At 43.7% G+C, this 14670-nt stretch overlaps 1 protein-coding gene across 3 annotated transcripts in view; it reads right to left on the bottom strand.

Annotated features, from left to right (window-relative positions):
* Positions 1-11694, bottom strand: part of ccdc90b (coiled-coil domain containing 90B) — a 43115-nt gene extending 31421 nt beyond the window's left edge. For all 3 annotated transcript variants that reach the window (XM_073043444.1, XM_073043445.1, XM_073043446.1), the window contains exon 1: positions 11429-11694. In XM_073043444.1, coding sequence (XP_072899545.1) covers positions 11429-11534 — 106 coding nt within the window. In that variant the 5' untranslated portion in view covers positions 11535-11694. The remainder of the gene's footprint in view (positions 1-11428) is intronic.
* Between the last annotated feature and the right edge of the window lie 2976 nt (positions 11695-14670).

Genomic DNA, 14670 nt, shown 5'->3' with positions numbered 1-14670 from the left:
TGTGAATGGTGGGGTCTCTGTCTGCCGAGTGATTTGAGCTGGATGCTGGTCTGGTAACCAATTTGGAACAAAGAGCCATAAGTTACCAGTTGTAATTATTTGTGGAAGAGGACAATAAATTGATGCTGACTTGGACCAGAGTCAATAAGAAGGTGATATAGGCCATTCAGATGTCCTTGCTCCAACAAGAATGAAGTGCATCATTTGAATGGATAAGGAGCTTCAGATGAAAAGGCACAACGATATATTGATCACTGAACACTAGGCCCTAATTCCGGACCCAAACACTAGATATAGAAACAGTTATTATAAAGATACAATTACCTGCAAATAGGGGCTGGGATAAGGAAGCATTGATTGTCTGGCCAACAGGGAATGCCCTATTTTGGTTTTATAAATGAGAAAAGTGGTCTGAGTGAGCATTAGAACAACGCTAACAATAGAATCCATGTCCAAAGTTGTCGGCCTGGAGTCAACATAGTTACGTTGTTGTTTGTACAGGGACATTAAAGTGTGAGCTTTGATTAATTAAGAGTTGTGTAGTGAGTTTCCTGACCTAGTTTTGTTGATGATCCACACCAGGGGGTCTTGTGAAAAAGCGCTTCTTTTTAATTAAGAGTGGTGACCGTGATTTCAAAGGCCTAGTTTCGCAGCAGTTTCTCTGAGTTGAGGAGCGACCAATCAGTGAGAGGCATTCATTTAGAAAGGGGGAATACAGGTAACAGAGTGGCTGTCCTTTGAGCGGCCAATCTATGAGTGTGCCAGTTTTTAGAGTGGCTTTGGCTCATCAGGCTTGGGTGAGGCAGATAGTCTGGCAAGTTCCTCTCTCTCTCTGTTATTTGTTCATTCCTCATCTACTAGGGCATAGTATAATGAGAATGGCTCCGGGGGCAGTGTTTTGTACTGCATGTGGGATGAGGGAAGGCTGGGAGACTGGAGGTCTCCCAGATAAATACATTTGCACCAAATACCTCAAGCTACAGCTCTTGAGAGAATGTTTTGAGGAACTAGAACTGCAGCTCAATGACCTTTGACCCATATAGGAGAATTAGGAGGAGCTACAGGGAGGTAGTCACCCCAGGTTGCAGTAGACAAGTAACTGGGTGACTGTCAAGAGAAGCAGGGAAAATGCACAACCAGTGCTGAGTACACCTGTAGCTCATCCCCTCAATAATATCACTTACCACGGGTTGCCACAGTGACCGGGTCTCTGACACTGAGTTTGGTGCTGTGGCTCAGAAGAGTAGAGAGGAGAAGAGGACTACAGTGTTGAAAGGAGATTTTTAGTCAGAGGAACAGAGATGAGGTTCTGTGGGCCCAATAGACACACCCACGTGGTATGCTGCCTCCCTGGTGCCAGGAGCAGGGAAGTGTTGGATTGTGCTCGTAGCATTCTCAAGGGTGAGGGTGAGCAGCCAGAAATCTTGGGACATATTGTCACCAATGACATAGGTAGACAAGGTGAGGAGGTCCTGAAGATAGATTTTAGGGAGCTAAGTAGAAGGCTGAAAAACAGGACCTCCAGGGTAGTAATCTCTGGATTGCTGCCTGTGCCACGTGCCAGTGAAGGTAAGAACAGGACGATTTGGAGGGTGAATGCGTGGCTGAGGAACTGGTGCGGGGGGCAGGGGTTCAGGGTTATGGATCATTGAGATCTCTTCTGGGGAAGGTATGACCTATACGAAAGGAACGGGTTATACCTGAACCGGAAGCGGGTCTACTATGCTTGCGGGCAAGTTGGCCAGAGTTGTTCAGGTGGGTTTAAACGAATTTAGCAGGGGGGTGGGAACTGGAGCGGTAATGTTTAAGATGAGGTAGTTGGGTTACAAACAGAGGCAATGTGTAGTGAGACTCCTAGCAAGGAGTGGCTGATGATAGCGTAAAATTACAGTCAACAGGATGACTTGCAATGTAAAAGGTGGACAAAATCAAAAAGGGTGAATACAGGACTAAAGGTGTTATATTTGAATGCGCGCAGTATATGAACTGAGGTCGATGAGCTTGTAGCACTGTTACAGATTGGCAAGTATGATGTTATAGGCATTACTGAATCATGGCTGAGAAAAGATTATAGCTGGGAGGTTAAAGTCTAAGGATATACATTGTATTGAAAAGATAGGCAGGAAGGCAGAGGGGGGTGGTGTGGCTCTGTTGGTAAAAAATGAAATCAAATCATTAGAAAGAGGTGACATAGGGTCGGAAGGTGTTGAATCATTGTGGATAGAGCTAAGGAACTGCAAGGGTAAAAAGACCCTGATGGGAGTTCTATACAGATTCCCAAACAGGAGAAAATGTCTATCAAAGGGGCAATGTTACAATCGTCATGGGGGGATATGCAGGTACATTGAGAAAATCAGGTTGGTGTGGGACTCCAAGAGGGGGTATTTCTTGAATGCCTACACAATGGCTTTTTAGAGCAGCTCACGGTTGAGCACACTAGGGGATCAACTATTTTGGATCGGGTGTTGTCCAATGATGCGGAATTGATTAGAGAACTTATGGTGAAAGAACCCTTAGGGACAAGTGATCATAATATGATCAATGTCATTCTGATATTTGAGAAGAAGCTAAAGTCAGATGTATCAGTATTACAATGGAGTAAAGGACATTACAGAGGCACGAGAGAGGAGTTGGCCAAAATTGATTGGGAAAGAACACTGGCAGGGATGATGGCAGAGCAGCAATGTCTGGGATTTCTGGAAGCAGTTCGGGAGGCACAAGATATATACATCCCAAAGAGGAAAAAGTATTCTGTAGGCAAGATGACACAACCATATCTAACAAGGGAAGTCAAAGTCAACATAAAAGCCAAAGAGAGGGCTTATAATAGAGCAAAATTAGTGGAAAGTTAAAGGATTGGGAAGCTTTTAAGCACCAACAGAAGGCAACTAAAAGGTCATTAAGGAGGTAAAATGGAATATGAAAGTAAGCTAGCCAATTATATTAAAGAAGATACCAAAAGTTTCTTCAGATACATAATGTGTAAAAGAGAGGCAAAAGTGGATATCGGATACAGAGGCATGAGAAAGGAGTGGGCCAGAATTGGAAAATTCTGGAAAACAATGATGGAAAGGTAGTAATGGGGGACAAGGAAATGGCGGAAGAACTGAATAAGTATTTTGCATCAGGCTTCACTGTGGAAGACATTAACAGTATGGAGGAAGTTCCAGGTATCAGGGGTCATAAAGTGTGTGAAGTTACCTTTAACAGGGAGCAGGTTCTTGGGAAACTGAAATGTCTGAAGTTAGATAAGTCGGCTGGACCATATGGTATACACCCCAGGGTTCTAAAGGAGATGGCTGAAGAGATTGTGGAGGCATTAGTAATAATGTTTCAATAATCACTAGTTCTGGAAGACTGGAAAATTGCAAATGTCACCCACTCCTCAAGACGGGAGAGAGGCAGAAGAAAGGAAACTTTAGGCCAGTCAGTCTGAACTCAGTGTTGGGAAGATGTTTGAGTCGATTATTAAAAATGAAGTCTCATGGTACTTGGAGGCACATGATAAAATAGACCATAGTCAGCACAGTTTTCTCAAGGGAAAATCTTGCCTGACAAATCTGTTGGAATTCTTTGAAGAAATTACAAGCAGGATAGACAATGAAGATTTGGTTGATGTTCTGTACTTGGATTTTCAGAAGGCCTTTGACAAGGTGCCACACATGAAGTTGCTGAACAATATATGAGCCCATGATATTACAGGAAAGATTCTAGCACAGATAAAGCAGTAGCTGATTGGCAGGAGGCAAAGAGTGGGAATAAAGGGAGCCTTTTCAGGTTGGCTGCCAGTGACTAGTGGTGTTCCACAGGTGTCTATGTTGGGGCTGATTCTTATATTGACATTTGTTATATGTCAATGATTTGGATGATGGAATTGATGGCTTTGTTGCAAAGTTTGCAGATGATATGACGATAGGTGGAGTATTATGAGTATTTCTGGGCCCCTTATCTGAGAAAGGATGTGCTGAAACTGGAAAGGGTTCAAAGGAAGTTCATAAAAAAGATTCCAGGATTAAACAGCATGTCATATGAAGAGCGCTTGATGGCTCTGGGCTTGATTTCACTGGAATTCAGAAAAATAATGAAAGCTATCAAACAGTGAAAGGCCTTGATAGAGTGAATGTGGAGCAGATATTTCCTATGGTGGGGAAGTCTAAGACCAGAGGACACAGCCTCAGAATAGAGGGGCGTCCTTTTAGAACGGAGATGAGAAGAAATTTCTTTAGCCAGAGTGGTAGATCTATGGAATTCTTTGTCACAGGCAGCTGTGGAGGCCAAGTTTTTATGTATGTTTAAGGCAGAGTTTGATGGATTCTTGATTAGTCAGGGCATGAAGAGATGGGGGGGTTTGAGCGGGGGTGCGAGGTATGAGTTTGAGGCTGGAAGAAAAATGGATCAGCCGCGATGAAATGGCAGAGCAGACTCAATGGGCCAAACGGACTAATTCTGCTCTCATAGCTTATAGTCTTATGAATGGTCAACACAGCAGTCTCTTAAATGCCCCTATTCTAACAGCCTTTTACCATTAACCCCAGAAATATGCTTCAGACACCTACCACTCTGTGTGTAAAATGCCAACCTCTGACAAATGCCCTACACTTTCCTCCACTTCCCTCAATCTGATGTACTCTGGTATTATACACTCTGCCCAGGGACTAGCAGTCTACTCTATCAAGCCTCTCATGATCTTATACACATCTAGAGCCCCAAAGATAAAATCCCTAGCTGACTCAACCTCATAAGACATGTTCTCTCCTCTGCACCCTCTCTCAACCTTCCACATTCTTCTTATAATGAGATCACCAGAACTGAATGCAATACTTCAAGTCTAACTCAAGCTTTATCAAGTTGCAACATTACCTCTTGGCTCTTGAACTCAACTCCTGGACTAATGAAGGTCAATACATCAATGGCCTTCTTAACCACTCTATCTACTTGCACAGCAAGTGATCTACGGATGCGGATCTCAAGATCCCTCTGTTGCTCCACACTGCCAAGAATCCTGCCACTATCCTTGTACTTCACCTTCAAGTTTGATATTCTAAACTGTTATCACTTCATACTTTTCTGGAATGAACTCCATCTGCCATCTCCCCACCCATCTCTGTATCTTTTCTATAAACAGTTGTAGCCTAAGACAACCTTTCACACGATCCACAACACTATCAACATTTGTGTTATCTGCAGCCTTTCACTTCCTCGTTCATGTCTCATATAATAATCACAGAGTGTAGGAGGTCCCAGCACAGATACTTGTGGGACACTACTGGTCACTGTCCTCCAGGCAGAATAAACTCCATCTACCACCACCCACTGCCTTCTGTGGGAAGCCAATTCCAAATCCATGCAGAAAAAAAATAAAAAACACAAAAAGCTGGCAGAACTCAGCAGGCCAGACAGCATCTATGGGAGGAGGTAGTGATGACGTTTCCGGCTGAAACCCTTCATCAGGAGGATCTTTGTTGCCCCCAAATCCATGCAGCCAAGTTTCCCTGGATCCCATGCCTCATGATTTTCTAGATGAGCCTACCATGGGGAACTTTGTCAAAAGCCTTACTAAAATCCATACAGAGCACACCCACTGCTCTACCTACATCAATTTGTTTTGTCACCTCTTCAAAATCTCAGTTCTGGTCACCTCACTGCAGGAACGATGTGGAAAGTATAGAAAGGGTGCAGAGGAAATTTACAAGGATGTTGCCTGGATTGGGGAGCATGCCTTACGAGAATAGGCTGAGTGAATTTGGCCTTTTCTCCTTGGAGCGACAGAGGATGAGAGGTGACCTATTAGAGGTGTATAAGATAATGAGAGGCATTGATCATGTTTGTAGTCAGAGGTTTTCCCCCAGGGCTGAAATGGTTAACATGAGAGGGCACAGTTTTAAGGTGCTTGGAAGTAGGTAAAGAGAAGATGTCAGGGGTAAGTTGTTTTTTTTAATGCAGAGTGGTGAGTGTGTGGAATGGGCTGCCGGCGACTATGGTGGAAGCGGATACGATAGTATCTTTTAAGAGACTCCTGGATAGGTACATGGAGCTTAGAAAAATAGAAGGCTATGGGTAACCCTAGGTAATTTCTAAAGTAAGTCCATGTTACTTTAAAGAAAGGGCCTGTGTTGTGCTGTAGGTTTTCTATGTTTCTATGTTTAATAAGGCTCATGAGGCATGAAATGCCCCTTTAAAAACCACGTTCCTTTTCCTAATAACACTATGCTTCTCCAAATGCTTATAAGTCCTATATCTAGGAATCCACTCCATTAATTTGCCCAGCAGCAATGTGATCCTCACTGGTCTGTAATTCCCAGGATTATCCCTATTATCTTTCTTGGATAATGGAACAACATCTGCCATCCTCTAATCTTCTGGTATATTCATGTGTCCAAGGAAGACACAAAGATCATCGTCAATGGCTGGCATGTAAACAGTGGGCCACAGGGCCTGTTTCAGGACTGCATGACTCTTTCTCCTGCACTTACAGCCGGATGCATGTTTTTCCCAAGCAAATTAACAAAAGACCTGCTCTCAGGTCAAAGCCTTCAATAAAGCCGCACTAGTGTACGTGAAGCATGTCATTCTAAGGCATGTGAAACTACAGTGATGTGTGAACACAGTGAAGCAGCAAGATATAGCTTTTCTGATAAAATGTTCATTCACATAAAGGTTTTAAAAAACACAAACCCATTTGCAACGCACAAAATGCTGGAGGAACTCAGCAGGCCAGACAGGATGAAGGGTGTTGGCCCGAAACGTCGACTATTTATTCTTTTCCATTGAGGCTGCCTGTCCTGCTGAGTTTCTCCAGCGTTTTGTCTGTGTTTCTTTGGATTTTCAGCATCTGCAGATTTTCTCCTGTTTGCGAAACAAATCCATTTACTGTACTTGGCTTCTCAAAAATGAAAGGACATAATGAGCATTCTGCATCATAATGAGTACTGTGAGTATTTTGCATCAGCCTTCACTGTGGAAGACACTAGCAGTGTGCCCAATGTTGAAGGGTGTGAGGGAAGAGAAGTGAGTGTCATAACTATTACAAGGGAGAAGCTGCTCAAAAAGCTGAAAGACCCAAGGGTACATGTCATCCAGACCAGATGAACTGTACCCTAGGATTCCGAAAGAGATTGCAGTAGAGATTGTGGAGGCATTAGTGATGATCTTTCAAAAATATTGGACTCTGGCATGGTGTCAGAGGACTGGAAATTTGCAAATATCATTCCACTCTTTAAGAAAGGAGGAAGGCAGCAAAAAGGAAATTATAGACCAGTTAGCCTGACCTCAGTGGTTGGGAAGATGTAAAGAGTCAATTGTTAACGATGAGGTTATTTAGTGCTTGGTGACACACAGCAAGATAGGACAAAGTCAGCAGAATTTCTTTAAGGAAAAATCTTTTCTGATGAACCTGTTCGAATTCTTTGAGGAGATTACATGTGGGATAGATAAAGGGGATACAGTGGATGTTGTATACTTGAAATTTCAGAAGACCTTTGCCAAGGAGCCAGACATGAGGCTACTTACCAAGTTAAGATCCCATGGTATTACAGGCAAGTTACTGGTATGGTTAGAGCATTGGCTGATTGGTAGGAGGCAGCGAGTGGCAATAAAAGGATTCTCTTCTGGTTGTCTGCCAGTGACTAGTGGTGTTGGGACCGCTTCTTTTAATGCTGTATATCAATGATTTAGATGATGGAATTGATGGCTTTGTTGCCAAGTTTGCAGACAATACGAAGATTGGTGGAGGGGCCAGTAGTGTTGAGGAAACAGGTAGGCTGCAGGAGAACTTATAGACAGATTAGGAGAATGGGCAAGAAAGTGGCAAATAATGTACAATGTTGGAAAATGCATGGTCAGGCTCTTTGGTAGTAGAAATAAATGTGCAGATTAATTTCTAAATGGGGAGAAAATTCAAAAATCTGAGATGCAGAGGAACTTGGAAGTGCTTGTGCAGAACACCCTGAAGGTTAACTTGTAGGTTGAGTCAGTGGTGAGGTAGGCAAATGCCATGTTAGCATTCATTTCAAGAGATCTAAAATACAAGAGCAGGGACGTGATGCTGAAGCTTTAAAATGCACTGGTGAGGCCTCACCTTGAGGACTGTGAACAGTTCTGGGCTCCTGATCTTTGAATTGACCTAACCAGTTCCCCTCTACCACCACTCTCCTCGGAATTAGTCCTTACTCTCAATAATTTCTCCTTTGGCCCCTCCCACTTCCTCCAAACCAAAGGTGTAGCCATGGGCACCCATATGGGTCCCAGCTATGCCTGACTTTTTAGTTGGCTTTGTGGAACAGTCCATCTACCAAGCCTATATGGGTATCCGTCCCCCACTTTTCCTTCGCTACATTGACGACTGCATTGGCGCTGCCTCCTGCACATATGCTGAGCTCGTTGACTTCATTAACTTTGCCTCCAACTTTAACCCTGCCCTCAAATTTACCCGGTCCATTTCTGACACCTCCCTCCCCTTTCTTGATCTTTCTTTCTCCATCTCTGGAGACGGCCTATCTACTGATATCTACTATAAGCCTACAGACTCTCACAGCTACCTGGACTATTCCTCTTCCCACCCTGTCTCTTGCAAAACTGCCATCCCCTTCTCGCAATTCCTCTGTCTCGGCAACATTTGCTCTCAGGATGAGGCTTTTCATTTCAGGCCGAAGGAGATGTCTTCCTTTTTTAATGAAAGGGGCTTCCCTTCCTTCATCAACTCTGCTCTCAAACGCATCTCTCCCATTTCACGCACATCTGCCCTCACCCCATCCTCCCGCCACCCCACTCGGGATAGGGCTCCCCCTGTCCTCACCTATCACCCCACCAGCCTCTGGGTCCAACATATAATTCTCCGCCACCTCTAATGTGATCCCACCACCAAGCACATCTTTCCTTCCCCCCATTTCTGCTTTCTGCAGGGATCGCTCCCTACGCAACTCCCTTGTCCACTCGTTCCCCCCCCCCCCCAATCCCTTCCCACCGATCTCCCTCCCGGCACTTATCCCTGTAAGCGGAACAAGTGCTACACCTGCCTTTACACTTCCTCTCTCACCACCATTCAGGGCCCCAGACAGTCCTTCCAGGTGAGGTGACACTTCACCTGTGAGTTGGCTGAACACCTACGCTCTGTCCGCCAGAGAAAACAGGATCCCCCAGTGGCCACACATTTTAATTCCACGTCCCATTCCCATTCTGCTATGTCTATCCATGGCCTCCTCTAGTGTCAAGATGAAGCCACACCCAGGTTGGAGGAACAACACCTTATATACCAGCTGGGTAGCCTCCAACTTGATGGTATGAACATTGATTTCTCTAACTTCTGTTAATGCCCCTCCTCCCCTTCTTACCCTATCCCTTATTTATTTATTTATCTATCTCTCCTTCCCCCCCCCACCTTTTCTCTCTCTCTCTCTGCCCCTCTTACAATCACTCCTTGCCTGTTCTCCATCTCCCTCTGGTGCTCCCCTCCCCCTTTCTTTCTCCCTGGGCCTCCTGTCCCATGACCCTTCTCCAGCTCTGTATCCACAGAACCATAGAACATTACAGCACAGAAACAGGCCTTTTGGCCCTTCTTGGCTGTGCCAAACCATTTTCCTGCCTAGTCCCACTGACCTGCACCTGGACAATATCCCTCCATACACCTCTCATCCATGTACCTGTCCAAGTTTTTCTTAAATGTTAAAAGTGAGCCCACATTTACCACTTCATCTGGCAGCTCATTCCACACTCCCACCACTCTCTGTGTGAAGAAGCCCCCCCCAAAGTTCCCTTTAAACTTTTCCCCCTTCACCCTTAACCCATGTCCTCTGATTATTTTCTTCCATAGCCTCAATGGAAAAAGCCTGCTTACGTTCACTCTATCTATACCCATCATAATTTTATATACCTCTATCAAATCTCCCCTCATTCTTCTACGCTCCATGGAATAAAGTACTAACCTATTCAACCTTTCTCTGTAACTCAGTTTCTCAAATCCCGGCAACATCCTTGTAAACCCTCTCTGCACTCTTTCAACCCTATTAATATCATTCCTGTAAGGATTCCTGTAATATCCCTTTTGCAAATCAACTTTCCAGCTCTTAGCTTCATCCTTCCCCCTCCTGTCTTCTATCATTTCGGATCCCCCTCCCCATCCCACTTTCAAATCTCTTACTATCTTTTCTTTTAGTTAGTCCTGACGAAGGGTCTTGGCCCGAAACGTCGACAGCGCTTCTCCTTATAGATGCTGCCTGGCCTGCTGTGTTCCACCAGCATTTTGTGTGTGTTGCTTTGAAATGATGTGCTGTCATTGGAGAAGGTTCAGAGGAGGTTCACAAGGATGATTCCGGAATGAAAGGGTTATCATATGATGAAGGTTTGATAGCCCTGGGTCTGTACTCACTGGAACTTAGGAGGAGGGAAGATCGTTGAAAGAGCTAGACAGAGTAGATGTGGCATGGATGTTTCCCATGGTGGAGGAGCCTAAGACAAGAGGGCACAGCCTCAGGATAGAGGGGTATCCATTTAAAACAGAGATGCGGAGAAATTTCTTTAGCCAGAGGGTGGTGAATTTGTGGAATTTATTACCACAGGCAGCTGTGGAGGCCAGGTTGCTGGGTGCATTTAAGACAGAGCTTAATAGGTTCTTGATTGGACATGGCATCAAAGGTTATGGGGAGAAGGCTGGGGAGTAGTGCTGAAGAGGGAAAAAAAAAGGATCAGCCATGATTGAATAGTAGAGCAGACTCGATGGGACAAATGGCCTAATTCTGCTCCATTATGTTCTTATAAAGGAGAGCCAGTAGTACATTGATTGTTACATAAGTATCTGATTTCATTCTGGCTTTAACAGGTTCACTTATCACACATTTTTGTAACAATTCCATTAATTACATAACTGCTTTTTCAGGGGAAAACGATGAGAAGTCAATGTAATAGACTGGATGTGATAAGGGGCAAGCACCGTGGAGGGGAAAGTTCCTTTCGTTGGTTTGTCTCAGGTTTGGAGATGGTTGATTTGAGGGTGGGATTGTCACAGTGATTTTGGTCATTGGTAAAAGCGATGTGGGAGTGCAAATCAAAGTACATATTGCAAATGCCGGAAATCTGAAATTAACACAGGAAATACTGAAAACACACAGTAGGCCAGGCAGCAGCTGTGGAAAGACGTTTTGCAGGTGATGTAGTAGCTGAGCAAATTCAGGAGAAATCCTGTCACTATGAGAATGCAGGCAGACTCAAGTCACTGCGGGAATTGGTCACGCCAAAGTTCCTGAAAGATATCACTGTCTCTGTTTTTTATTGTTTTTTTAAAAATTGATATCATTCGCTAAACAAAACGCCAAATTCATTCATATCCTGTGTTAAACTTGTATTGTACTTTGGTACTTCTCTGTAAACTGAGATCGCAAAGAAAATATCCAGAGGTTCCCCGAACAAGGATCATTCAGCATTAATTTACACTCACTGCGTTTTAAGTACATTCTTGGACTTTCGGCTAATGAACGCTGCAGGTCCAGAGCTCGGAAGTTGTACGCCTCTAATAAAGTTTTACAACGTCGTATCAGCTTCATGTTCTTTCTCCCTCTCACCGCCCGCAACCCCTACGATTTATTTTCGATGGACAGTGATGTCAGGAGAGGGTAAACTACAGCTGGTGTTTTAATTAGAGTAAGTGGTGAAATCTTGTTCAACAAAATCCACACGCCTCCATTCACCCTGATGTCATTTCCACCCGTGAAACTCACAGCCTCGCGAGCTCATTGAGAAAATCCCGGCGCTCAAAATAGCATCACCTTGTGGGCTGGAGTTGTAATTACAGTCCTGTCTGAGTGGACCCAAAACACAGTGTACATTTTATTCGCATTGTACGAATATTTTTTGGTTCCTCAAATCGCCTGACTTTTACAGGAACATAATTTCACTTGATACAAAAATTCATACTTCACCAAAAGAAACTTTTATATGTGTGATTTTAAACAAGATACTTTATTTTCCGCATCTTCTCTCAGCAGCAAGAAATTAATATTGAAGCCCCCGCCACTCACACGCATTAAATAAAAGGCCGACGAGGGGGGACGCGGTCTACTGAAATTCCAGATGATAATTTGCTCATTCGGACCAATTCACAGCTGATCCCAGTCATCTCTAAATCAGTGTTTTCTGTCACCAAGAAACGCGGCTGAAATTGCCTGTTTATAACAAGGTTTAACAATATTTTTTTATTAAACAAAATATACTTCATTCAAAAATAAAATTATATACAATAAACCATTCAATGACTCTCAATCGTTTACAAATGTTTCCATTACGGTCTTTACATTTCCACACCTTTTGCCACCATGTGGCACTCTGTTATTCCATATTTACATTCCCTTGTTGAGGGGTGTACACCCCACCCCACCCCACCACCCCAAAACTCCCGCGGGAGAAGAACCCTAGACTGTGGTCCTTCCCCACCGGGCCCTTGTGGTGGCTGCACAAAGTTTCAGTGCGTCCCTCAGCACGTACTCCTGCAGCCGAGAATGTGCCAGTCGGCAGAGTCCTCCCACGGACATCTCCACGTGCTGGTAGACCATAAAGTTTCGGGCCGACCAAACAGCGTCTTTCACCGAGTTGATGATCTGCCAGCAGCACCGGATGTTGGTCTCCGTGTACATCCCCAGGAACAGCCCGTAGATTAGAGAGTCCTCTGTTACGCAACTGCTGGGGATGAACCTCGACACTGTCCCTTCCATGTGGCAAGTGAATTCGATGACGTGGGGCAGCCAATTGCAAACAGCAAGTCCCCATAATCAATAAACATACCTGAAGGGTCACTTTCACCTTGTATTCGTGTCTAAGGGAGGAATGATGTTCTGGGCACACAGAATTCACGGATGTTTTGTGGCCGGACTAACAAGCAGATATGTCTTAATCCAATCAATGTTTAAAGGCATAACAGTCCTTCTTCGCTGCATGAGCACACACAGTTTGGTTAAATCTGAAGTGGGAATGAAGCCTCAATGTCTGTAATGAGAGAGCGTTAACAATTGAACCACCTTGGAATCATTTTTGCTGGAAATAGATCTAAGGCTGTGCCAGAGTTGAATGCCCAATAATCAGTTTGGTGCAATTATTGAAGGAACTATTGACATAACCCATGTATTTCCATTCGGAGGATCAGAAAATAATAGCGATTTGACATGTGCTATGGCTGGACAATTATTCATTGATGTTTTGTACTGTATCACATTACATTGCATTTTATGCCACTACAAAATATCACATAAATCCTTGTTCTCATATCATCATGAAGACCGGCAGCGTAAAAACATACTAATCAATCTGCAGTTATCGACTTCTTATTAAATAGTGCAATATATGCTTAGGAGATTGAAGATTGTTGGACAGCTTGCACTAAAGTCTTAATGGATTTAGTCTCAGAGTAATCTTAGATCTGTGTTAAAGTTTTATGAAGTATTTACAAGATATTTTGATTTTGACAAGTGGCTGTACAGGGTATTCTCAAAAGGGGTATCAATCTTGATATATGACTATCATGGATCACAGTGTAACCAAGGACAACATTTTATGATGAAGAGTTGGAAAATTGAACTACATTCTGCTGTGTCATGACCCGTTCAGTGCACAGGGATACCATAAGTATTTAGAGGGGATTGGGGAGGGGCGCTAGAAGTTGTTTGTGGTAGGATTTGGGGGTGATTTGGAGATGTAATAATGGGACTCCTGGGTACAAAAGTCCCTGTGTTACTGGAGCTATTGCCCAGATGTTTAGCATTGCTCATATATCAGGTGGATTGTAGCAGTCACGTGGAAGAGGATGGGTCTGATCGACTTACCACAGAGAGAGGGGCTTCTCACGAGATGAGAATCAGGTAGAATATATGAACACAAGAAAATAACAGCAGGTGTAGGCTACACTCCAACTCCCTCAACCCTACCACACAACTCAAAACAATGAAGTCTGATCTGCACTAGGCCACACCTATTCTGTGCTAGTTGCTCTTAGCCCTCAATATCCTGATCTTTCAAATGGTTTTCTGCCTCCTCTTTAAATGTCCCTAATACTGATTGCTGTGTTTGTTATTGAGGGCACACCAGCACAGCAGCCTGCAGTATATTCAACTGATCTTTATTGATAATGCTGCTTGTACAATATATGAATTCCTCCCATGTGGGGTTGGCTAACTCAGTGGCTTAGGAGTATCACTATTAACTGCCATTACATCTCCCCTTTACGTACTGCTTGTCTGTAGAACTGTATTGAAATTATAGTCACTGTAATTGAGCAATTCAGTTCACTTCACCCATAGCATATAACTTATGGTCCTTAAATAAACATAGAAGAAAATTGCCTTTTTATAGCTGTCTTTCTCTTTGTTTTTAATGGTAACTCTTTCTCTTACTTTTCCTTCTTTTTTACCAATTCCTTTTTTTTAAGAATAGTGTTATTTTGTGAAATGTTTTCAACATTAGAGCTCTTTATTAAAAAACACTAAATCTAATGGAGGTCAGGGTAGACTACCTGAACACTGGGCAAAGGGAGAGGATTATTCTGCCTCTTTAGTCACTTGCACTAAGCTGTCACGCTACGGAGTATATCCCTGTGGTGGGACAGATACCCGGCCCAATCTGGGATGGGTTTCTGCAAATGTTTGAGTGGTTGGAGGACCTTGAACAGATCTCATCATAAGGATCAGGCCACTC

Source organism: Hemitrygon akajei, chromosome 4 (genome assembly GCF_048418815.1).
Source record: "Hemitrygon akajei chromosome 4, sHemAka1.3, whole genome shotgun sequence".
In the NCBI taxonomy this organism is placed as follows: Eukaryota; Metazoa; Chordata; class Chondrichthyes; order Myliobatiformes; family Dasyatidae; genus Hemitrygon; species Hemitrygon akajei.
Note: the sequence above shows the minus strand (reverse complement) of the source record. Positions and strands in the feature narration are given on the sequence as shown.